The sequence below is a fragment of the Mesoplodon bidens genome, assembly GCF_964165515.1.
Source record: "Mesoplodon bidens genome assembly, chromosome: 6".
Taxonomy (NCBI): domain Eukaryota; kingdom Metazoa; phylum Chordata; class Mammalia; order Artiodactyla; family Ziphiidae; genus Mesoplodon; species Mesoplodon bidens.
Window position 1 is genome coordinate 108244565 of NC_138162.1, and position 17757 is coordinate 108262321.

Genomic DNA, 17757 nt, shown 5'->3' on the forward strand with positions numbered 1-17757 from the left:
AGGTTCCTGGCATCCAGAAATGTATATTTTAATCATATGTTTCATAAGAGGTTAATACGCAGACTATATAAGAACTCCTCAACAACACAAAAACAAACAACTGATCAAAAATGGACAAAGGGGGGCTTCCCTGGTGGCGCAGTGGTTGAGAGTCCGCCTGCCGGTGCAGGGGACACGGGTTCATGCCCCGGTCCGGGAAGATCCCACATGCCGCGGAGCGGCTGGGCCCGTGAGCCATGGCTGCTGAGCCTGCACGTCCGGAGCCTGTGCTCCGCAACGGGAGAAGCCACAGCAGTGAGAGGCCCGCGTACCGCAAAAAACAAAACAAAACAAAACAACAACAACAAAAAAATGGACAAAGGGGATTCTCTGGTGGCGCAGTGGTTGAGAATCTGCCTGCCAATGCAGGGGACACGGGTTCGAGCCCTGGTCTGGGAAGATCCCACATGCCGCAGAGCAACTAGGCCCGTGAGCCACAACTACTGAGCCTGCGCGTCTGGAGCCTGTGCTCCGCAACAAGAGAGGCCGCAATAGTGAGAGGCCCGTGCACTGCGATGAAGAGTGGACCCCGTTTGTCGCAACTAAAGAAAGCCCTCGCACAGAAACGAAGACCCAAAACAGCCATAAATAAATAAAATAAAATAAAAAGGCAAAATTCCTTTAAAAAAATGGACAAAGGACTTGAATACATATTTCTCCAAAGAAGATACACAAGTGATCAGTAAGCACATGAAAAGATGCTCCACATCACTACTCACGAGGGAAATGAAAATGAAATCCCCATGAGATATCACTTTACACCCATTAGGATCACTATTATCAAAACAATAATAACAACAGAAAATAACAAGTGCTGTTGAGCACATGGAGAAATTGGAATCCTTGTGCATTGCTGGTGGAAATGTAATGAAATGGTGCAGCTGCCATGGAAAATGGTATGGAAGTTCCTCAGAAAGCTAAACATAGAATTACCACATGATCCAGCAATTCCACTTCTGGGCACATACCCAGAAGAACTGGAAGCAGGGACTCAAAACAGATATTTGCACACCCGAGTCCATAGCAGCATTATTCACAGTTACCAAAATGTAGAAGCAACCCAAATGTCCACTGAGGGACGACTGCATAAATAAACTGTGGAATATACATACAATGGACTATTACTCAGCCTTAAGAAGGAAGGAAACTTTGATATATGCTACAATTAATGAGCCTTGAGAATATTCTGCTATGTGAAATAAGACAGTCTCAGAAAGACAAATGCTGTACAATTCCAATTACATGAGGTACCTACAGTAGTCAGATTCACAGAGACAGAAGGTAGAACAGTGGGTGCCAGGGGCTGGGAGGAAGGGAGAATAGGAAATAGTGTTTAACTGGTACAGGGTTTCAGCTGGGGAAGATGAAAAATTCCGGGGATGGATGGTAGTGATGGTTTCACCATAAAGTGAATGTACTTAATGCCACTGAACTGTACACTGAAAAATGGTTAAAATGGTACATTTTATGTTATATATATATTTTACCCCAATAAAAGTAAAGAAATTTATATTCGAATTCAGGGAAACAAGACTAATGTGCATAGGATGTTAAATAGCAATAACAGAGAGTGTGTAATGAAGTGTCAGGGAAGTGGTACAGCCACAGAGACCTGGCCAGTCCACTTGGACTCAACTTCCCCAGAGAGGCTGGCTCAAGACCTAAGTCCACGGCCTCCAGGGTAAGAACTACCGCTCCAGCAGGACCAGCTGTGTAATTCACAGGGCCCAGCACAAAGCGATTAAGAATCTCACGAGGGCAACGATACTTCAACTAAAAAAAAAAAGAGAATTTCAGGAGGGTGAAGCAGAGCATTGAAACAAGCATGGGTCCTTCTGAGCACTGCACAGGCCAAGCCCCCATGAGACCAGCCCCACTCACCGCCACCAGGTGTGGGCAGCAGGTACGTGTCAGCTTACTGGGCTACAGTCTGAACTGTTTCATCAAACACCGACTTAGGTGTTGTTCTGAAAGAGGTATTTTGTGGATACACTTAACATCTACCATGAGTTGACTTTAACTAAAGGAAATTACCCTCAAAAATGTACGTGGGGGCTTCCCTGGTGGCGCAGTGGTTGAGAGTCCGCCTGCCGATGCAGGGGACACGGGTTCGTGCCCTGGTCCGGGAAGATCCCACGTGCCGCGGAGCGGCTGGGCCCGTGAGCCATGGCCGCTGAGCCTGCGCATCGGAGCCTGTGCTCCGCAATGGGAGAGGCCACAGCAGTGAGAGGCCCGCGTACCACCAAAAAAAAAAAAAAAAAAAAAAAATGTACGTGGGTCTCATGCAATCAACTGAAAGGCCTTAAAAACAAAAACTTGAGGTTTCTGGGAGAATAAGTTCTGTCTCAAGAGCTCCTGGCTGAGTTTCCAGCCTGTGCGTCTGCCCTACAGATTTCAGGCTTGAGCCAACTCTTTGAAATCAGTCTGACACAAACCTACACGTTGGTTCTATTTCTCTGGAGGACCCTGACTGATACATAAGGAAAGAGATGGATTGGTGAAGTTAATACAAACAAAAGCATGGCAGGCTAAATCCTGAGGCTTGGGAAATGACGGAGTCCGAGTCACTCCCATGTTCTACAGATGAGGAAACAGAGGCTCAGAGAGGTGAGGATACTTGTCCAATGTCACATAGCAAGTTAGGAAAGGCAGTGCCAGTAAACCAAAGTACATCCTGAAGCCCTATATTTTCAATAGCTGGAATTTAATTTTTAAAATCTATGAATTTTGCATTCTATTTCATTATGTAATTGTGTTTTAAACTTTTGAGTAATGTTCTATTTTCCAAATCTTTAAACGACATTTCCGCTCAAGGCAGGAGTGCCATGTTTGTTGTGTGCTTTTATGGCACCTCACATCTACCCCAGGGGGAGAAGTACAGACATTAAGGAACACACGGTGCAATGGCTTAAGTCCCAAACCCTGAGGTTCAGTAAAACTTCAGTTCCTGGAATGCTGAGGCCAAAGAATGTTCTGGAAATAGACGTTCTAATTACCAGAGAACCCGGGTTCCCTTTCTGGATCAGGTTTTTGATGAATATAATTTACTCTTCCTTTGATTTGAGATCTTTTGATGCCTGAAGGTCATCCTCCCCCCAAAAAATTCTCCTTGCAGAGTCCTTTTGATACCCACTGTGTACTGAAGCCATAAATCGGGCTTCTGAAGGCATTGCAAATCCAGATCCACTTTTCTCTCCTGCCTCGCCTCCTCCTGGCCACTGCTGGTCCCGGTTCCCACTGACTGGCTTCTCGTCTCTCCCAGCAATGCCCTCAGGTCCAAGCCTCAGGTAGCATGAGCCCCAGTGGCACACACTCTCTTCATCTCAGAGAACTAGAAAAATCGTGGGTGCTGAGGCTCAGAGCCTGTACTTCTAACAGCGAACAGTGATTGCCGGTGTCGGCTAAGGAATCGGCTGGAAGGATGAGGAAGGCGGTCCCCCTGGGCCAGTGTGAAACTAAACCATAGTACAGCATCAGAGCTGTTGGGCCGTGAGCGGCTCTCAGAGTTGAATTTGGGGTGAGTGGTCACCAGCTAGAAGGAACTGTATAAATCTCATCAAGCAGAGTGAGTGAACTCTGGACATCTCCTCCCCTCAGGGCGGCCGCCTGGCCCCAGCACCCCACAAATTCACCGCTGAGAACGGGAGGGCTCCGGGTGAGCTCTGAGGGTCCCAGAAGGATGCACCACCGCTCAGAAAGCCTCCCCAAATGCAAAGATGTGGGACATTTAAAAGCCAAGCCAGATGCCCCCTCACTTCAATTGTAGGCGTCTCTGCATGGGGATAACCCCAAATCTGCAGAGTCAACTTGGCCACCAGCAGGGGCTGGGCCCAGAGGACAGATACGGGGAGGTGGGTGGGTCACCTGACTGGAGGGAGAGAGGGCAGCGAAGCCCCGCCATCAGCGGAGCCAGAGCGCAACTCTGGTCCTTCTCTCAAGGTCCGCAGCCGCTGTCAGCCCCGGAACAGGGATTCATGCCGCCCCCTGGTGGCAGCTGTTGGGATCCTTCGAGGTGCGGGCGCAGGCGGGGCAAAGCGTCCCCCTCTGACCTACAGGCATGAAGCTGGCTAGTCCCAAACTCTAAAGCGACCAGGAAAGCCTCAGAGAAGGGAGCAAACCCCAGGGACGCCCTGGAGGAGGGGCAGTGCCGAGAGGGAAGAGATCTCTCCACAAAGGTAGGTTTCACAGTTAGGAGGGGTGTCTCTGGGTCCGCTACTAGGAAGATCTTACCTATAGGTCTCCAGTCACTAAAATGAGGCCAAGGCAGGAGTTATTCCAAGGATGGGGCAGTGGAAGCTGGAAAAATAGCTACGAAGAATAACTACGAAAAATAGTTCCGTGAGGAACCCGTGAACGAAGGGGGAAAAAACACAAGGCAGTGTCTGAGTGTAGCTGCACTAAATACCCAAGCCTGGCTTATCTTCGTTTCTATCCTGAGTTTCCTTCCCCATGTGGCAGGATCAAGAGCGGCCCAGACATTTCCAGAAAGTTCCCAATAAGAGTCATCAAAATTGTGGTTTAAGTTTTGACATCCACAAATGGATGTTTTTACACACACAGAGTGAGAGAATGTTACACTAGGCTCCAGATAATTACTCTTTTAAAAAATGATACCTTGGGACTTCCCTGGAGGTCTGTCCAGGGGTTAAGACTCCGAGATGCCACTGCAGGGGGCAGGGGTTCCATCCTTGGTCAGGGAACTAAGATACCCCCATGACACAGGGCACGGCCAAAAAAAAATTTTTTTTTAATTAAAAAAAAAAAGAAGAATGATACCTTGTGCACTCTGGGCAAGTGGGCTGGGGAGGGGTCACAGGCTTGAATCTGGGGAATGAACACCTTCCTTCGGTGCTGTGAGTGCATCTCTGTGATTTTATACCTGTGCACGAAGCTCTTCCCAAAGAGGGCAAAAGCCTCTTTATGGATGTGAAGCTGGAGTAACTGGTCCACCCGTCACCCACACTGCCGTGATGTGCCTGTGTGGCGGTCAGCCTGGGTCAGGTGCTCGTTTTTATTGAATTGGGCTCTGAAGGGCCTGAATATCAAGAGAACGTTGTAGGAGAACGTCTGGTCCAGCTGAAGGTCGCTATCTTTACTCCTTTGGTGCTGGAGGCAACAAACAGATGAGGGCAAGTAAAGTGCTGACTGTCTCCATTCCCTCTCCTAGCCTGAGTGAGTCCCCTTCCCCAACCTTGGCGTGGACTTGACCTGGCTGGAGGCAACTGTTGACCAAGGCCTCAGAGTGGTGGGCGCAGGGCGGGAGGCGCTGGACCAACGGCCGTCACCCCACCCCACCCTGTGCAGTGTCATCCTCCGGGAGGATTCTGACCGAGGGGTTGAGATATCCCAGAGGCAAACAGAGAGTTCATTATTAACCTCCTAAATTGTTCCACTTGGCCTGGCATTCACTTGCTATCATATTGACTGATTTGGTAATCATCAGTTCTATTAATAAATTCTGCAGACCCGAGTCCCTCTCAAGCTCTCTTTAGATCCATTTCATACTTCCTGGGTTTGCCAAGCTATCCTGTCACAGCGAGAAAACCCCGGGCACATGCTGGGTCTAGAGAGGATCCTAAGATGGGAGCCTGGACAGCGAGGGCCCCATGGACCCCAGAATCAGACCTGGGTTTAATCCCAATTCTGCATGACTGCAAATACATGGTCCTTATTATGTCTACACCCGCACTCCCAATGACCTCTCCCCCATCCACTTCCTGTCTGCACCTCATGCTCAGCTGTGGATGCGACTCCGGGAATCTGTTTATGGTGGAATTTCGATTGCTTTGGAGGCACAAACGTGAAACAGTTTGATTCACTCTGACCGCTGTTCCCATCACTTAACAGCTCGTGCAAATTGGATTTTCTCTTCCTGAAAAGGTCACGCTTACTAAAACGATCCAAAGTTTTCTATGGAACGTCACCCTCCCATCCAAAGCAAAACTCTTTGCCTCCCGCATCAGGAGAGGAGGGGTGGAGGAGGTGAGGGGCACACAGGCTGCCCTCCTCCGGTTCTGAGCAGAGCAGGGAGGGGGCGTGGTCCCACGCTGGACCCCGTCGTCCTCGCTCCTGGGCAAGCTCCTCTGAGGTGAGGCGGGGTCTTGCTTGGTCTGTTGACCCGGCTGCTACTACCGAGTGGTCTCTTCTCCTCCTAGACAAGTGGACGGTGTCCTTGGGCCAGCCTTGAACTTGGTGCTTGTGTCCTCCTTAGGCCCCTGCCAGCAGTCTAAGCCTCCCGCGCCCTTGGGGTGGGACAAAGTTTCTCTTCCGTGGTGAGCATTTGCCTCCAATCCCGTCAACTGTGACTCTGTGACCTTGTAACCCCAGGGGAGGTGATGCCTAAAGGAGACTAATTGGAGGCCTTTGGGGGAAGGGAAGCCCTAGCCAAGTGGCCCCTGTCAAGCCCACCCTCACCACTAGGTGGCGAGCTCTGCTCGGCGCACTCTGGCGGGGCTTCCGGGCTCCCACGGCTCCCACAGCTCCCCTATTCCCCCTCCCCACTTCACAGTGCAGGGCTGCAAGCCGGGGCCCCCGCCTATAGTCTCTGTGGGCCACAAGGAACTGGGGTGGGGTCTTCTCCCCTCTAGGCCTTCCTGTTACAGGGCACTTCTCTAATGAAGGCTACTCCTGGAAGCCTTTGTGCTGTGCAGGGGGGAAATAACCCCTGCCCTGAGGGGAACTGCAGGGACCCGATAGGATTACACAAAAGCAATTGGCCCAGGCGTTAGAGCACTGTGGTTGGCCCAGGGCTGCTGGTTACAGTTGCCCAAGCTGCACACGGCACAACTCTGGGGTCATTGCACCTCATCAGAGATGATATATAATTACAATTTTCTGGCAGAAGGCTGTCAAGTGTCAACGTAGAGGCTGACAGTGGATTTGTACCATTCCCCTTGCCAGGCAGGGGACAAGCCCTCTCTTCTCAGAAGAGCAAGCCCTGCTCCCATTCTGCTGCAAGGATCCTAGAAGCCAGAAACCAACATCTCATTTCCTGCCTCGGACTTTCTGGGGCCTCAGGCTGGAACTTCTGTTGGGGATGGAGGGACGTCCACGGACCCTCAAACCAGGCCACTCTGCAAAGAAGGAAGGGGGGGAAAGGGGGTCCCAGTGAAACCGAGTCAGCTTTAGCCTCTGAATTTTAAGGGGCAGGTCTAGGAGAGTTTAAAGGAGGTTGTGTAAAAAAGAAGCAACAACTTGGTGTCATGACTGCCAGCATCCAGCAACATAATGGAAAACAGAAAATAATTTTTGAAACATAAGCTGTGACAATTATGTAATATATAATTTACAATTATGGTCATTTTAGCAAATGCCTTCTGAACCATAACCCTAATTAAGGTTATGGTATATCTTTAAGTGAATCACCCTGACTTTACTCTGGACTTCCTTGATAGCAATACTAAAGTACTAGCTTCTGTGGACATATACTAAGCCATAGAGTTTGTTGCTTGTGTGGCAGGGTTGCCGATAACTTAGAAAGGAGAAACAAGGAATGGTAAACTAAGAATATTTTAAGCTTTTAATTTACATGTGGCCTTTGCTACAAACCTGGGATGCATCCAGTTGGCTTTTATTTCCATTTGAAGTGTATTTGATGAACAGAATTCTGTAGAGAAGATTCATAAATGGAGAGGCTTCTTAATGTGAAGTACCGCGGTGAGTCACTGCCACCTGCTGGCAACGTAGGGTCCTGCAGGCCAGCTACGTTTCAGAGTGAGGGGTGAATAGTCATCACGAGAAACCCAGGCAGAGGAGAAATTCCTGGGGTTGAGGGAAAGATATAAAGGTTGTATAGACAGACAGTGGCCAATCAATGCCACAGTCAAGAAGGTGCCTCAGGGATTCTAGGCTCTTACAACTAAAAGAAAATTACCTCGTTTTGTTTTGGGGGGGACTACTTTTTCCATAAGGAAAATATCAATTATGTATGGAAATAACTGGTATGCCTTATTTTTACCCCTTCTGCACGCTAATTTTCAATGTATTCCTTCAGGGTATCACCCCCCCCCATCAGAATATGTATCTGCTTTATAATGGAATGGAAAAGATTCAGTTTTCAGAAACGTATTTTTAGCTGGCTATAGGGAACATCTCTCTTCCTAAAAGCAAGAAATCTTTGAACTGGGTCAACTTCACTGTCCCACTCCTTTTATTCTCAACTCTATGAGAATATACCATCTTAGCCATTGCTTTTTCTTTTCTCCTTTTTTCTTCCACACCCAAATGAAGGTGTGTGGGAGATTAAAAAAAAAAAATAGCATAAAGAGGACACAGCAGAGCATTCAGATTACAAGGCGGTTTATTGAGTTAGTGGCACGCGGGGAAGTTCTTCCCGTGATCAGCAAATGCAGGCATTACAGTGCAAATCCAGAGGGAGAAGCTGGGTGCGGTCAGGAGGGCCTCGAGCCCAGGGCCTGATCAGCTGGTGACGTGCAGAGCTCTCTAGAGGGGACTGTGGCTCATGGCGGGGGCAGCTGGACGCAGACACCCCCATACTTGGAAAAGCAACGTTCACGTCTCACTCCTCCCTGAAAAAGAAGGCGGGGAGGGGAAGTTGAGGCCTGATATTCACGGAGAGGCAGCAACCAACACTCCAATTCTTATCAACCCAGAAGAAACATCCTCCAAAGGAAGGAGAAAATTCCCAGTAACTTCGTGGCTTCCTGCCTGCGCTGTGGCTGCCGGAGCAGCAATTCCCAGGCCAGGTCCTCTGCCCTTTTCTCAGTCCCCAGGGACCTGCTGGGCCCAGAGGGACCGCAGGTGAGGCTCGCACACTCACCGGCTCTTCTGGCGGTATTGCTGTAGCGCTTTCTCTGCCACGGTCTCCATAAACTTAGGATTGGAGACTTCTTGTGGGACCATCACAGGGAAGGGGTAGGAATCAAAGAGCTGCACGACCACCTTAGTGAGGCCGGAGGGAACGCTGGGGTCAGAACTGTGGGAATTCACCTAAAAGGAGAGAAGTCAGGAGAGGGCGGAAAGAACAGTCAATCAACACGGACTCATTTGGCACCTGAAGTCAGGCTTAATTCAGATCAGTGGACCCCTTTGCTTTTTACTGACCTCGACATCTATACAACTTGGTGAACAGAAATGCCCTAATTCAGAGACCCTCGTTTGTGGGTGTAAATATCATTCACGAAGGACCAACCCGGGGGAGCCCCACCGAGTAAAACATGTTTCCTTTGAGGAGCCACTGGCCACGCAGCGGTAGAAGAGGAATCAGGGAAAGAAAAAGAAAAGGTTCCCAGCGCTAGAGGGAAGCTTCTTATCACTGGAGGAGAACGATGGGCTAATTCATGAGCCATCCTAGGCAGGACAGGGCAGCAAGGCAGCTCCCCAGAAAGAGCACTAGCTCTGCAGCCGGGCAGACAGGTTCAAACACACACCCAGGTGATCACCCTCCAGATAGGAGACCTGGGTAAGCTGTTGAACCTCTCAGTTTCCTCATCTGTAAAATGGGTTCATGACATTCCACGTCGCTGAGTGATGAGGTTTCCACGCACCACTGGACCTGAGGTTTTTGTTTCCTGCCATAGGACAAATGCTCAGTGAAAAGCAGACAAGCCCTCTTGAACGTCTTCACCCCATTTCAGCCCTGGGGCAGGATCACATGAGCTCCAGACAACACCTTGAGCCCAGCTTCAGCGTGTGGCCAGGATAGACTCACCGTGGAGACCTGGAGATAGTGCTGGCTGTCACTGTGCGTGAGGTTGGCCAGCTGGGACACCCAGGTGAACTGCTCGTTCAGCTGCTTCAGCAGGGATGACGTGTTCAGCATCTTCTGCTGGTAGGACTGGAGCAGCTGGTCGTAAAGCTTGCTGAACTTCTCCGCCAGCTGCAGGGACATGTTCAGCTGCTGGCGAAGCTGCAGCTGAGAGGAGTCGTTGGCTGAACAGTCTGCCCGGAGATAAAAAAAAAAAAAAAAAAAAAGACAAACGACAGAAACGTGAAGGAAGAGCTAAAAAGGGATGAAAACAAATGGCAACCAGTTCACGCAGCCAGGACCTAAGGCAGAGCTAAGGCAGAGCTACTCCAAGCTCCAGTCCACCAAGCGTTCGCTAGCAGCCCAAGACAAAACAGATGGCTCGCCCGGAATGTAAGTCAGCACGCGCAGCCTTCATTGAGAAAGTCTGGCTCTGGGAGACAATGTCAGCTGGACTAAACTGTCTCAGTGACATCACTGATTTCTCTTTGGGTGCAAGACCCTGCCTCCTTGGGGACCAGCAATGAGGGGCACTGCCCACACCTCAAGAAGCACGGACCTCAGGGCTCCACGTTCTCAGACCTCACTGCCCTCCTCCCTCCATTAGTCATTTCAGGAAACGGTGGATGTTACTTGTAGCTGCCATTTGCATGGTACCTGCTATGTACCAGGCACCACCAAGCGCTCTGGATAGCCGTGATCTCTAATAGTCAGATGTATTCTGACGTTAAGTATTATCAATAATGAAACTGAGGACCAGAGCGGTAAATCATTTGCCTAAAGTCATAGGATGAACGATTTGCGAGGGCAGGATGTTGAACCCTGGGCTTTAACTCCTCAACTTGGGCTCTTCCTACTCTGAGTCTATGGCTCTGGAAAATTCTCCAAGCTTGCCTATATCTATAGAGTTGGAAATTCTGGCCCCAAGAGCCTGGGTAGCAGAAGAGCCGGTCAGGACCCTCGGGCCACAGAGCACAGTAGCCTGGGGTTGGGCATCTGGGCTTGCCCACCTGCCCACCATGGCTGGTCGCCAAGCTCACCAGAGAGCAGGGAAGTTCATTGCTTTTGGTCACCAAGTGCCCACTGCAGGTTGTCAGGTGGATAAGAGCTGGAAACTACCCACTCTCTCTCTCTCTCAAAACTACTGTTTTTCTCTCCCTTGATTTTTGAAAAATATCCCCAAAAGAGCACATCAAACCCAAGCAAGTCAGGGGAAAGGGGGAGTTCTTTGCACACTTCACCATGGTGGCTGTAATGATTTCTACTAAAATAAATGTCAGGTGGGGCAAGACATAGGATTATTAACAATAAACTGGGTTGAAAAAGATATATAATGACGAAACGTAACTCTTCTTACCAGGGAATCATTGAAAATAAGGACAGTCATGGAGAACTGGGTAGCAGTCTAGAGCAGTGGCTCTCACCTGGGACGGTGCTGTCCCCAGGGATATTTGACAAGGTCTGAAAACCTTTTTGGTGTCACAACTGGGGTGAGGGTGGGAGGCTACTGGCCTCCAGTGGGTAGAGGCCAGGGATGCTGCTAAACATCCCACAGTGCACAGGACAGCCCGCCACAAAGAAGGATCTGGTCTAAAACGCCAGTAGTATCGAAGTTGTGAAATTCCAGTCTGGAGGTCCCGGGCAGCACATGCTCAAATGGCTGCAAGCACCTTAGATAAGATGTCATAAGTCTTCCTCAGTGTAGAAAAGAAAACCACTGTTTCAGGAAGCTGTGATCAGTGAACATTAAGATCAGGGCCAGGGGCACCCATCTGAGCTTGGGGATCTGTAGGTCTCTTCTTCTGGCCCTAACGTGACTTTCTCATGGTGTGATTTACACTCTTCTAATCACGGTATTTTATGGGATAAACCCAGGAGGTTGTGTACTCACCTCTCGCTTCTTCATAGATCAGCCTCTTACAGCACTATTTCGTTTGCAGTAGCTTCTAAAATCACAGCAATGAGACTAGGAATATTTAACTAGACTCTGAAGGCCTGCCCGGGCAAACCCAAAAAGTATTAAGAGCAAAGCCGTAAGATCGATCCGCTGGGTACAAGGGAAACAATGAACTTTTTCCGAGCATAGATTGTTGTGGGCCAGGAAACGTTTCGCGGCTTTTATAGGTGCTATTTCCAAGTAAGAAGAATTTAGCCCTCCTGATAAAACCGAAGGAAACAGTGGAAGGGAGGTATTTCCTCTGCCTCAGGGGCCAACCTACCAAAGGTAAAGTTGCCGGGAAGCTAGGGTACCACTAGGAGAGACCCACGTGTTCAGGGTAGAGAACACAGCAGCACTGGTTGGGAACACACGTCACAAACGCCCCCAGGGCGTCGTGTAATCTTGGGCAGGTCACCAAACCTTCTCTGACTGAGTTTCCTGCTCTGTAAGCCAGGGATGAGAACTGTAGCCACCCCGGTTATTCCAGGGAAAAGAGTAAATGTTTTAAAAGTGCTTACAAGGGTGTTTAGTAACACACACATGGGAAGAGTTTGTTTAACAGAATCCACACTGCCTAAACTCTGACTGTCTGCAGCAAAACATGAGGACGTGTACCAGGTTTGGCCCTTGGGAACAGACAAACCGGGGGAAGTCAAAGGATGGCAGCTCTTTGGAAAAGCACGGCAGCTCCTGCCACCGTCGGCCTGCTAACCGTGAGCTGGATCCTGTGATAAGCACCTTGTATTCTGTCTCCTGACTTCAGGGAGAGCCCCTCATCTTAACCCGCGACCCCAGATGGGGACCCAAGCAGAGCCAGGCAAAGGACTCCCCAACCCAGAGTCACAGCTGGAAGGCAGCAGAACTGGCATTTGAACTCCCATCCGTCTGAGCCCATAAAAGCCGCCCTAGTGAGGTGATGGAGACCCCAGGACACAAGAGACCACGGGGCCCCCCGACTCACCCATGGACAAGATCTCCTGGCACTTTTCACACTGGTCCTTCATCTTCAGGCATCCCGTGGAGTTGTGGCGGATTTCCTTGCACACGGTGCGGTCACTGCTGTTTTCTGGAAACACACAAGGGAAAGTCAGACAGAGCGACACAGAGATGGACCACCGCGATCTCCCAGAGCCCTTCCACACTACTGTCTGGCCCTTTGACATGGTTCTGCGGGCAGAGCAGGTTGGACTCTGGTTGTTTGCCTGCAGACACAGGCTCGGATCGGGGCTCCCTGCAGCGGGACCAGCAGGTGGTCCCCAGGGCCCCCTGAGCTGGGTTCGGCCCCCTCCCCCACCATCCCCACCTGCCGGCACATCTCCTGCCTGCTCGTACTTCTCTTTGGCATCATAACCCGTTCTGCTCTGCATTCTGTCTGGCTCATTTCTCTCCCCAGGCCAGACAGCAAGCACCTTGAAGGCAGGAATAGGATCCACCTTAGAACCTCCTTATAACACAGGGAGCCCCCCTTTATGGATATGCAGTAAACTCCTTGTTCAAGTCAATACCCTCCTGTGTTTCCAATCCATTTCAAGCCACAGCCCAGTGCCAGTTAAACTGTAGCATTTAGGAGATGGGGGTGGCCAACGAGTATCTATTGGTTCAATGAAGGAAATCCCTTCTGAAAGTTTTGGCTTCTCGTGTCCATGTTAGAGTTCCTTCATTCAAAATATATTCATTGTGTGCCCATTCTCTACCAGACCCTAAGGTTACAGCCACAAACAGCTTTCTTAACTGTACCATGAGCTGATTATATAATTTGTCGCCAATATATGCATGGCGTCCACATAAAGCCACCTGAGTTTCCAAGACAAAGGGGTCTAGTTCTCTAGAGGAAATAGTCAATGTCATGTCCTCCAGTTGCTGGAAGGGGCTTGGTACACTGAAAGAACAGATTCCGAATCCTGCAGGGCTAGATTTGACCGGCTCCCAGTTTATCAGCTGCGAACCCTTGGACCTGCTCCTTTACCATCCTGTCATACTTTTCTCCCCATCAAACCAGGATGAGAGCACCCTCCCCAGGTTTCTGGGGGTGGAATTCAGATGACACACGCCAAGCCCCGGCCACAGTTCTGAGCATCTAACAGGTTAGCATCTCAATGAACTGTGAGTTCCCATCCCATCCTTCTAACCTCCTGGGAATTCTGCCATCGGGAAATGGTAGGGAATTCTATGCATGTGGGCATCCATGGCCTGCTGGGCCTGGTGGATCATGTCAAAGAAGGGCTGAAACACGTCATGGAAGTTCAGGGGTTCCATCAAGGGGAAAGGCATGACATTCCGGGCGAAGCGGGACTTGGGATTGAAGAAGAGCGATCCCCTTGGGAACGAGCCAAAGGGCGAGTAGTATTGAGTGTCCTGGAACTTCCGGGGAAAGAACCGGTCCTGGAAGAGCTCGTCCATGATGCTGGATGCACGGCTGAAGCTGTCCTCCATGGCGTCCATCACGTGGCCCTGCTGCCTGTCGTTCTCCAGCAGGGAGTCGATGCGGTCACCGTTGATCCACAAGTAGAAGGGGGAGCTCTGGTTCAGGAACTCCTCGATCTGTGACAGGAGACAGGGGACAGTCAGGGGTGCTTCCGCCTTGTCAAGACGGGCCAGGCCCAGCCCCTCCTGCCTGCACCTGGGGCAACTCAGAGTCACAGCAGGCAGCAGAAGGCCAGGCTGGGACGGGCTCCCCATCTCTGAACTGTCCAGGTCAGTGCCTTTCCATTCTACCGACCCCGAGGGGAAGAGTTTAGGAAGACCTGCGAGGCTGAGAGAGTCACAGGGCCCGTCACATGAGACTAGTCTGCCGTCCTCTTTGGCCACTGGTGATCCCCAAGGCTGCTCAGCCAAGGGCCAACTGATGGGACTCCCGGAAAGGGCAAAATTCATGAGCCCTAGCTGAGCAAGGCCCGCAGGGGAGGGAGGATCAATAATAGGGTACTAAAAATTCTTAATTCCTTCTGTTTAAGTGGATGCAGGGCTCTGCCAGACTGTGGAGCCATGTGTTACGTTAGGCAGCTAATAATTCTTGAATGAGAGTCTTCGAAGATGGCAAATACCTGGCACAGGTGCTTTTCATGACTCCACATTACTGCACTCATAGCAGACATTACCAATTGATCACAGCGCTCTGGGCCCAAATGCAGCCAGAACTATGAAGCTGTGATATTGTGATTTATCATAAGAAAATATATATTTGGTCTGGTCCTTGACAAAGAGGTCCTAAAGCCCTTGGAATTTCCTGTGATAAGAGCAATAAAGGTGTCTTTTGTTGTGTTAGTGAGGTGACTTTTCGGAAAGCACCGAGGGATGGGGGCTGGTCGCCAGGGGAGCCAACCCTAGGATTAGAGGGTTGGAACTTTCAGCCCCACCCCTCTGATTTCCAAGGAGGGGAGAGGGGCTGGACCTTGAATCAATGGCCAATGGTCAATGATTTAATCAATCGTACCTATGTAATGATGCCTCCATTAAACCCAGAAGGATGGGCTTGGGGAGCTTCTGGGTTGATGAACACATGTGCCAATGAGATGCAGGAGACTGTTGAACTCGAAGAGGGCATGGAAGTTCCCCATCCTTTCCCCATCCCTCCCTCTGGGCATCTCTTCCATCTGGCTGTTTCTGAGTTATAACCTTTTATAACACACCAATAATCTAGTATGTAAAATGTTTCTCCAAGTTCTATGAGCTCCTCTAGCAAATTAATTGAACCCAAGGAGGCGGTCATGGGAACCTCTAGTCTACAGCCAGTCCATCAGAAACACAGGTGACCACCTGGACTTGTGATCAGTGGCTGAAGTTGGGGGTGGGGATGAGGAGGCGTCCTGTGGGACTGAGCCCTGAGCCCGTGGGGTCCGACGCTGTCTCTGGGTAGACAGAGTCAGAGCTGAGTTCAACTGCAGGACACCCAGCTGGTGCGGGAGAAATGCTTGATGGGGAAATCCCCACACTTGGAATTGGGTGCAGAATCAAAGAAGCATATTCAGTTCTCCTCACTGCCCAACCAGAGCCCAGGCTGTGCTGAAGAAGCGGGGCCCCTTGTCACCTGTTGGCCAACCAGTCCCGAGCCGCTTCTGCAGACACGCGCGTAGAACTTCATGCAGGTCTGTTTCAGGCAAGGCTTACACTCCTCCCAGAGGGCCGTCATGGTCTCATTGCACACCCCCTGGGATGCCTTCAGTTTTGTTTCAGAATCCTTGGTGTCATTCAGGGCATCCTACAGGAGGACCCAGGCTGGGTTAGCAACAGAAACCACGGCTTCCCCTTCCCCAAGCAGGCACAGTGGTGCTGGCCCCCTGGCCCAACCTGGCCACATGGGGTGCTTATTTCCACCCCTGCTCTGGCTCACATGTTCCCGCATCTGCCCACCTGGAATTCCCTCCCCATCCGGCTTTAAACGTCCTCTCGTCTTCAAGATCCAACTGCTCCTTAGTCCTTTCCAGCCATTAGAGCCCATCTGGACAGCTCCTTTCTCTGATGCTGCACTTACAGTCTTTACCCCAGGACTTCCCTCTCGCTAATACCCCACTTTCTAGTCTCAACTTCTGGAATTTAAATGTCATCTTTCAAAGCTTCCCTGAATCTTATTTCTCTATTGCAACCACGGTCCCCGGCATGCCACGGGAATAGGTAAGCTTCCGAAATTAAAGTCACCACTACTACCAAAACTCTCCAAGATGACCATGACATTTGATCCAGTAATTCTACAAGAATCTATCCCAAGGAATTCCTGCAATAAAGGAAAAATCCATATGCTTGAAGATATCTGTTACAATATTCATGTGTGGCAACAAAAATACTGGAATCAACCCCAATGCTCAAAACTAGGGGACAAGTTAAGGAAACTGTGGTACCTACAAAAGGTAGATAGGACAGCATTCCGGGGGGGGTTTGTAATAAGTTTTAAATATTATAATAAGCATTTTTCATGTTAAAAATTCATGAGTTTGAGTATAACCACTGTCCAAAAGGTACAGAGGAGAAAATGCAGTAAGAAATAGATCTAATGTTAAGTGAATTGTCCTTAGGTAAAAGGTTTATGGAAAAACTTCTGCTTTTCTATATTAAAATCTTGATAAATGAGTGTATTACTCTTCAAAGAATTAAGTAGACCACCCATACCCCAAAGCAAAGCTACACTATGAATATCTGAATATGTGAGATCTTCTCCTGCTCTGTGTCCCCTGCCCGCCTCGTCCAAGATGGGGAAGGCCACCATGCCTCCTACTGGGCCAATTCACAGGCATCAACTCTGCTGCTCAATTCCTTTCTTTCTGGTTCACATATTCCTCAACTAAGAAGTCATGGAGCCTTTTTCCAAACTTGATATGCTTTATCATAGAACCTGGATTGTCAAATATCAAACTCCAATGAGAGGCGCAAAAATTCAAGAACAAGACTTGCCACTTCTACACGGGCTCTAGGTTTCTCATAGTGGGACGAGAACTAATACTGATGCCAAGAAAGGCACTAAGTTTCAAAGAAAGTTAGAGCTGCACCCAGGCCAACATTTCCTTAAGTGGTTTCCATGGAACTGTGCTACGAGCGATCAGGAAAAAAATAAATGGATTCCATGGTCAATTCGATTTGGAAAACACTTGGATTAAATGAAGTTACACGTGCTTCCTTTACCGCACAACTTTTCTGAGTCTTTATAATGCTTTTACTCTATGCATTAGGGATCATGAAGGTGGCAGGGGGCCCCATCTCAGTATCTCTGTCATTAGGGGTAGGGTGGCAGTGGGAATAGGCTTTGAGGAGACCCTGAAGGACACTACTGACTTTTTAAATAAGCTGCTTATTGAATTATAGTGTTTTAGCTTTGTATGTTCGTAAAGAGACACCTAGGTCCAGTGGTGTCTCTTCGTAAAGAGACACCATTGGACCTAGGTGTCTCTTTACGAAGTAGTCCAGAACTCTACAGAGACTTGGGCAATACAGCATGTGCCTGCTGTACCCCCAAAGGTATTGCCCCTACTAGATAAGCTTCCTGAAGGTAGGGTGCCATCCCTCTCCTAACCTGTGACAGTGACAGATCCTACCCAAAGCCTGCCTTGGAGCTTGCACATAGTCTGGCTTTAGAAAAATCTAC

At 49.6% G+C, this 17757-nt stretch overlaps 1 protein-coding gene across 3 annotated transcripts in view; it reads right to left on the reverse strand.

Annotated features, from left to right (window-relative positions):
- Positions 1-8320: 8320 nt before the first annotated feature.
- Positions 8321-17757, reverse strand: part of CLU (clusterin) — a 32868-nt gene continuing 23431 nt past the window's right edge. For all 3 annotated transcript variants that reach the window (XM_081236326.1, XM_081236325.1, XM_081236324.1), the window contains 6 exons: positions 15712-15882; positions 13814-14225; positions 12646-12750; positions 9710-9939; positions 8819-8988; positions 8321-8567 (listed from right to left, as the gene is read on the reverse strand). In XM_081236326.1, the coding sequence (XP_081092452.1) occupies positions 8558-8567; positions 8819-8988; positions 9710-9939; positions 12646-12750; positions 13814-14225; positions 15712-15882 (1098 nt within the window). In that variant the 3' untranslated portion in view covers positions 8321-8557. The remainder of the gene's footprint in view (positions 8568-8818; positions 8989-9709; positions 9940-12645; positions 12751-13813; positions 14226-15711; positions 15883-17757) is intronic.